The sequence below is a fragment of the Lolium rigidum genome, chromosome 5 (assembly GCF_022539505.1).
Source record: "Lolium rigidum isolate FL_2022 chromosome 5, APGP_CSIRO_Lrig_0.1, whole genome shotgun sequence".
Classification (NCBI taxonomy): domain Eukaryota; kingdom Viridiplantae; phylum Streptophyta; class Magnoliopsida; order Poales; family Poaceae; genus Lolium; species Lolium rigidum.
The window spans coordinates 99,773,156-99,780,889 of NC_061512.1; the positions used below are offsets into that span (position 1 = coordinate 99,773,156).

A 7,734-nucleotide genomic window follows, 5' to 3' on the forward strand; every position below is an offset into this window, starting at 1 on the left:
GTCGGAGGCGGAGTTGTTGAAGACATCTGGAGAAAAAAGTTTGGCGGAAATTTTCTTTAGTCGGATCCCACATCGTCTTCCCCAAGTTCATCCCTACCAACTACGGCGCGAAAGTGAAGCTCGAAGGTTTACCGTAATGGCGTGCGGTGGTCGGAGATGCGGTGGCTCGCCGGAGTTATGAACACGAAGAACACCACGGTGGCGGGTTCGCTCCGGTGATGCTCCGGTGACTTTCCGGCGGGTTCCGGCACGGCGGAGGAGGAGCTCTCGGGCGGCGCTCGGCAGAGAGGTGAGAAGGGGGTGAATGAGGGGTAAAGGGGTCGACGGCTGATATTTATAGGCTGAGGGGATAAGATTCGTGTTCCGCATCCTGTGGTCGGAACGCAAGCGTCGCGCCGTTGGATGCGTGACACGTGTCCCAAACCCTAGCGGTAAAAATGGCTAGAGATAAGTTACCGCGCAAATCGCGCAAAAATGGCGCCGAGATTGGCGGAACCGTTTGAGTCTTTTAAGATTCCGGGTAATTGCGTGAAGATAAGTTGGCTCTCGTTCACGAGCGGGGAGTAACCCGGAAATATTCTTTGGAATGTCGATGGATGAAGTCCCGCGAGGATGAGAGCATTTTCCGGCTGTAAGTTGGAAAAGGAAGAAAATGCGAAGTTGGAGCTCTTCAAGTTTCTCCGCGTTGCCGACGATGCCGGAAACCTAAGGAACAAGCATGGCGGAAGCTGCAGGCGAAACTCGGAGAACTCGGGGGCTACTTGTTGTGGGTATACTTCATGGGTGTACCATCGACGGTGCCTAGATCCGGCAAGCCCGGGTGGCCCACGGACGGTGATGAGGCATGTGGCCCATCGGGCGGCCCGATTGCTTGTTGATCATGAAGGAAGAAGTCCAGCCCGGGATCGATAGGCCGGATCCGTACCGACATAGGAGTAACCCGGATCCATGGAGGCCCATGAGGGACCCGGATCCGATACGACGTATATGGAAGGCGGATCCGTGACGTGCACGGCAAGATATTGTACCGTAGTTAGGCTATCCGTAATCCGGCTAGGACTCTCCATGTAAACCCTAGATCCGTGCGCCTTTATAAGCCGGATCCCGGAGGCCCTAGAGGCACGACCACAACTCATTGTAACAACGCGAAAGCGCCCGGATAATTCCGGACAAGCAGCGGTAGGCCCTGTCATCGTGCGGGTGTTCGAAGGCTGGGTAACTCGTGTACCACCGTCCCGTGTGCACTCCGCCCTATGGCCCCTACTTCTTCTCCCCCTCGTGAGGATCCCTCCTCCGAGGTACCGTCGATTAGGCAACGACAGGTCTATAAAACAATTTCGGGCTCACAAGGAAAAAAAATGACTAAAGATGGCTACACTCCTTCTCTTTACAGGTAGAAGAGCGGTCCGACCAATTTCAGCCACTAAAATTATCCATTTTAATTTGTTTGGGTTGGGCTATGACATAAAATCGACCGTCTCACTTTCCTTGTCCATTCGGATCTCATCGCGTCGTGCTCGCCCTTCCCATGGCACGGGTGGCAACGACACCCTATGCGAGTGCAGGAGCCAGCCTGCGGGCAGGTTGACCTCGGGCCACGACACGGTAGTCCCCCTCTCCCACATGTGACAAGCCTCGTCGATGGGGACGTAGCGCCTCATCTCCCACATGTGTGCCAAGCCTCGTCGATGGGAACGTAGCGTTCCGCTCGGTGTGGCAGCCACCTCCGAGCAAGGACCCCGCCTCCTAGTCGTTCTAGCCTTTCTTCCATTGTGAGGACTTGCCTATCGAATGTGTTTCCTCAGTGTGGGGAGTAGTCTCACTATGGTGCGGCAATGGCACGTGATGTTTCTGGCATGAGCAACCATGCACCTTAAAAAAGGAAGGGCAACATCATCCCATCTAGTCGTGGCATTGATGATAACGCATAAGCCTAACGTTGTCCGCTAGCACTGGCGCCTAGAAGGTGAAACAAGCTGCACTGATCACGAGGTAGGCCACAGGGTCGCCACTCGCCAGTACTAGCACGTAGAATGCGAAGTTGACATAGACCCCGGGTGGCAAAAGGAGGGCACACGGGCAGATACATTTCTAGCCTAAATTTAGGGTTGCAATAGGCGGACGCATCGATTCGTTGCCATCGGGCCACTATGCTGGAGATGCTCTCAGAGCAAGAACAATAGTGGAACCGGCAGTCGGCTATAATAGTTTGCCACATCATCTATAGTCAACTTATAGTTAGCATGTACAATAATAAGCTATAAAAGTGTAGTGCTTTTAAAAAACATGGTCCACCTTTTAGTCTCACATAATGACTGGGAGCACGTGCTAATCTGGCTATTACACGAGAGCCCACTCTTCTTCCCTCCTAATTTCTCTCCTCCAACTAAGCAAAATATATAAAATATGTACTGAAAGCAAGTAATATTTTATCTCTTATAGCCAGCTGACTGGACCTTATTGTACTTGCTCTCAGTACATCGAATTAGCACACCTTACCCGGTGACCAAGAAAGACTCTGAGTGGCAAATGGACATACACATCCAAATTAAGTGGCACTCTACAATCATCTAACCTCTTCTTCTAAAGCATTAAAAGATGGGTAAATAGCAAGAACATTGCATCAAATACACTCTTAATTCCCTTAATAGACATGAAAATTCCAAGCATCGTCAACTACAGTGAAATAACAGAGACCTAAAGAGATTGGCACATCTATCAGCCAATGGAGAAGATAATTTCATAGACAGCGTGGCTCAAAGTCTCAAGCAAGACCAATAAAGTACAATCTCCGTGAAAAAATACCTCAATGTAGGATTCACAGGTCAGACACTGACATAGTTTGCATTCAAAGTATCGCATCAGACATGCTTTGATAATTCTGTGAACATGCAGCAGTTGTAAATCGCGTACCCTGTGCCTACACAGTAAAGACCCCATTGAGGATTTACTAGGCGTTCAAAGTGTTTCGAACACATTAGTGTCATGTCCAATCAACTAAACAAAGCACCATAACGATCACAAAGCATGCTAACTTTCTCTACTGTTGACTTGGCAGCTCACAAGTATCAATTAGGCTGTTGTGGAAGTGTTGGCCTCTCCTGGTTTGGAACTGATATAGCCTAAAGTTCTCAGCTTCTCTACAAGTTTCCTCTCCGCAGCGGCCTGAAAAAGGTCATCCTATTAGATATAAAACTTGGCAATTCCTAACAAAAAGATGAGTCAGTTAGTACCTCAAGCATGGGGCTGTCTTTCGGAATGTTACACGCTAGAACTATATTTAGACCTGTCTTCAGCACTGAAACATGAGGCGACATAAGCTTGCTGTTTTTCAAGCTAATATGATGAAGGTGGGTCAACTGAAGCAGATCTTGCAGTACCTAAGCGGCGGGCCATGCTTAAACCAGTATTATCAGACGTTCCTCCAAGTACAGATGTGACACTCACCCCGTTACCCTGCAACGAACATGAAGCACACATGGTGCACTGATCAGTCTCAACAGAAATAAATATACACCAGTTCTTATGGATATAATGATTGCTTGTTACCGGGCGAGTGCTTGCAGCAGCATATAAATGGCCAAACTTTGCAGAGTTGCATCCTACCCATGCATAGATCTGCATGAAAAAATAGAGGCTCAAAGCATATAACACATTTTTTTTGACAAAGAGTAGAATGGAGATTATATAATATTGAGAATAAATATGGATTATTCAAAACAAAATAGGGAACACCATCATATTCCATTTTTTTTTGTGTAGAAACTAAAGAGGCGCCATAAGCCTTTCTTACATTTATCGAAAGTCAAAACTATCTGAAGCTTAACTCACGCGGCGATAATGACTAACGCTTACACTCACCGGCGGAGCTTCGTTGGGGCCAAACCGGGCCGTGGCCCGCCCAGCTTTTTTGCAAAAAAGAATCAACTCCTATGTATCTAAGGCCCAGCCTAGCATGAGCAAACAATAGCCTGCCCTGCAGGCTGCAGCCCAGCCACGGAGATGTTGCAGCTGTGTATGTCTCCATTCTCCTCTCCAAAGAACTTGACACAGGCAGCAGTCACGGGGATGGGGGCACCCTGACCCCGCTAGGTCTAGGGGTTTAGACAAGGAAATAAGGGGGATATGGGGCAATCGGAGGAGGGCAGAGGAGGAAGAAGCGCTGCGTGCAGCTAGCGGTTTCTGGGGCGCCACAACTGCAACCTGCAGGCGCGGCTGCATCGCAAGGCTCCGACGCGCCCGCACCGGCCGGAGGTTTAGCAGCCGGCAAGCGACCGAATCGAGCCCTACTCCTTTCCAATATTCTTATCCAGCTACGTTCCTTCTTTCTTTCCCTAATTTGTTTGCTAAGGAATAGCAATTTCATAGCACGGATGGGCGATTATTTAATGGTTTTCTTCAAATTTCAACAGCCATGGGAAAAGCCACTTAGAGAAAAATTGACTGTCTTGGAAATAAAAGAAATAAACATCAGTGAAGTTACAGAAAAGTGAAGTTACAGAAAAAGAGAAGAAGAAGATACTTCAGCACTCCATTTGCTCGTTACTCTTCCATTTTCTACAAGTGTTGAACATGTATTTTCTAGTATAAACATTATTAAAACAAGCTTGCACAACAAGATGGAAGATGTCAATCTTACTAATAACCCTTTAGTTCACATAGAGTTTGATATTTTGGAGGAATCAACTATGATGATGCCATTTCAGATTTGAAAAGCATCAAGGGTTGGGCAGCTGACCTGTAGTATCTATCTCCATACTTAAACCCATCTAATGTCTAGCTTATTCTGGTATATACCTTCTTTTGTTGTATATATGTATATGCATCTTCTGATTTTGTAACCAATGGGAACAAAGAAATTTGATCAAATAACTAGTGAAGCGTTGTATTTAGCAACAATTATTTTATGCTTATTTTAGCTTGGCCCGCCCATGATTTCTTTTCAAGCTCCGCCACTGCTTACACTACCATGCTTCATTTAATATAATCCATATTTATTCACAATATGATTCACAATATTATATAACCTCCATTCAACTCTTTGTCAAAAAAAAAAAATTATATAATCTCCATCATAGTTAGATGTACAATAATACGCTATAAAAGTGTAGTGCTTTTAGAAAACATCGCCCACCTTTTAGTCTCACATAATGCCTAGGAACACGTGTAAATTTGGCTATTGCATGAGAGCCCACTCTCCTTCTCTCTCCTAATCTCTCTCCTCCAACTATCTGAAGCTTAACTCACGCGGCGATAATGACTAACGCTTACACTACCATGCTTCATTTAATATAATCCATATTTATTCACAATATTATTCACAATATTATATAATCTCCATTCAACTCTTTGTCAAAAAAATATATTATATAATCTCCATCATAGTTAGATGTACAATATAATAAGCTATAAAAGTGTAGTGCTTTTAGAAAACATCGCCCACCTTTTAGTCTCACATAATGCCTAGGAACACGTGAAAATCTGGCTATTGCATGAGAGCCCACTCTCCTTCTCTCTCCTAATCTCTCTCCTCCAACTAAGCCTTTCTTACATTTATCGAAAGTCAAAACTATCTGAAGCTTAACTCACGCGGCGATAATGACTAACGCTTACACTACCATGCTTCATTTAATAATGTTATGACAAACAAATAAGACTCCAGGTCAAAAAACAAACAAACAAATAAGATAAGTTCAGAGCTTCTTATTCCAAATTACTTGCTTTACTAACTGAAACTGAACATGGACACCTTGTAGAACATCTTCCTTTGGCAGCTTTATGACATGTTTTTCCCCCCCGACCTCAACTTGACTTGAGTCGTACATCTAGTGGAACATCATCCTTTCACCGTGTTGTGACATGTTTTTCTTCTCGCCTCAGCATACAGAGTCATTCTTAATGGCTCAAATTGGTGTACCAACATGTGCAGATTTGCACCAGAATCACTCCCCTTAGGTTTCTATGTTGTCCTCTTAAGGCTACAGGATTATTATTTCCATATGTCTTGTACAAATCTTGCTCCAGATGTCTTTGCTTTTGAGTGAGATTTTGATGCAAATTTAATTTCAAGGCCAAAGTCCGGAAGTAAGGAATTGGGGACCACAAACTGAACAATGTCTGACTTAGCAAATGTTTATGAGTTTGATACAGACATGACAATGCTTTTAATCTGCACACTCACATTTCAGAATTTACGCAACTTCAGTTTGCTAGGGAGTCATTCTCTCAAATTTGTGTCCTAACATGTGCAGATTTGCACCAGAATCACTCCCCTTAGGTTTCTATATTGCCCTCTCAGATTATTAGTTCCATATGTCTTGTACAATTCTTGCTCCTGATGTCTTTTGCTTTTGGGTGAGATTTTGATGCAAAATTTAGTCCAAGGCCAAAGTCCGGAGGTGAGGAATTGGGGACACACAAACTGAACAATGTCCGACATAGCAAGTGAATGTTTATGGGTTTGATACAGACCTGACATTGCCTTTAATCGGTACGATGGAAACAACCCTAAAACAGCACTCACATTTCAGAACTTATGCAACTTCAGTTTGCTAGCGAGTCAAATTGGGTTGGCAAACAGTTACCAATGGGGGAGACCTGGTGCATACCTGTTTAGAGAACCTTATGATCTGAAAATGGAGCGTGACGTCGTGCAGGTCCTCCGTGAAGCAAGTGACCTGCGTGCCCCCCTCGGAGGACGGGCCACCCGAAGAACCGACTTGGCCGGCCGTCGGAGCTCGCGAGCCCAGAGCCAAATCTGACAGGCTCGCCCCCAGCTCCTCTGAAGCCATGATGCGGCGGCGGATCTGGATGCGCACCCAAAGGTAATTTGAGGGGTCAATTAGTATGGGTTTAAGAAATCGCTGGATGAGTTTCGTAAAACTGTAAAAGCTCATGAAGTACCTCGAAAGCCTGTTCAAGATTGCGGACGGGGAGGGTTCGGCGCGCGTGAGAGATGCGATGAGGCGTCGGAGGTGATGCTGAGCTACGGCGGCGGCGGCTGATAGGAGCTGGGGTAGGTCGGAGCAAGAGATCGGTCGGGTGAGGAAGAGAGGGCCCGGGACGCGTCCGGGTGGACCTTTGCTCCGGTGGCAGCCCTGTAGAGCGGAGGAGGAAGAAGCGCCGAAGCGAGGTGGAAGGAGGAAGGGACGGCGTCGGGTGCCGCCGGGGTTGGGGGTGCCGCGAGCGTGACCTGTGTGGGTTTGGGGGGCGAAAGTATGCGCACGGTTAGAGACACAAAGGAATGAATCAAATGATTCTCTTATTTCATTGCAATGTGGGAGACCCACTTATATACAGGCTGAAGGGGTGTGTTGGGAGACACCTCTTCCCCAACAGACACCTCCTGGGAGGCATCCCTCCCATACACAATTGATCACATATTTTATTTCCTAACACTCCCCCTTGATCAATTTGTCGTCCGTATATTGCAATCCAAAAACTCCTCCTAAAAAAACCCTGTGGGAAAAATTGAGGAGAAATATTATAACGATATGCCACCGAAAACTCCTTTAAAACCCAGTGGGAAAAATTAAGGAGAAACCATGTGTCATACGTCCGCACTTGTATTTATATTGTCTCGTTAAAAACCTTATATGAGAAACCTTAGAGAAAACTCATAAAGGGAAAAAGAGTACAATATCAGTGATCGGAAGATCATCAATGAGTTATAACTAGGGATTTACTCCCCCTCAACATTGCAAACCTAAAGGTTGTCTCATACCAATTCCACAA

General features: G+C 45.9%; 1 protein-coding gene across 1 annotated transcript; it reads right to left on the reverse strand.

The window, feature by feature from the left end:
* Positions 1–2,778: 2,778 nt before the first annotated feature.
* LOC124653862 (proteasome assembly chaperone 4-like) lies at positions 2,779–7,189 on the reverse strand. Its single transcript, XM_047192923.1, has 6 exons — positions 6,904–7,189; positions 6,609–6,806; positions 3,550–3,618; positions 3,381–3,456; positions 3,234–3,298; positions 2,779–3,165 (listed from the first exon to the last, which is right to left on the reverse strand). The coding sequence occupies exons 2-6, from the start codon at positions 6,789–6,791 to the stop codon at positions 3,073–3,075; spliced, it is 486 nt and encodes a 161-aa protein (XP_047048879.1). The 5' UTR covers positions 6,792–6,806; positions 6,904–7,189; the 3' UTR covers positions 2,779–3,072.
* Positions 7,190–7,734: the final 545 nt, after the last annotated feature.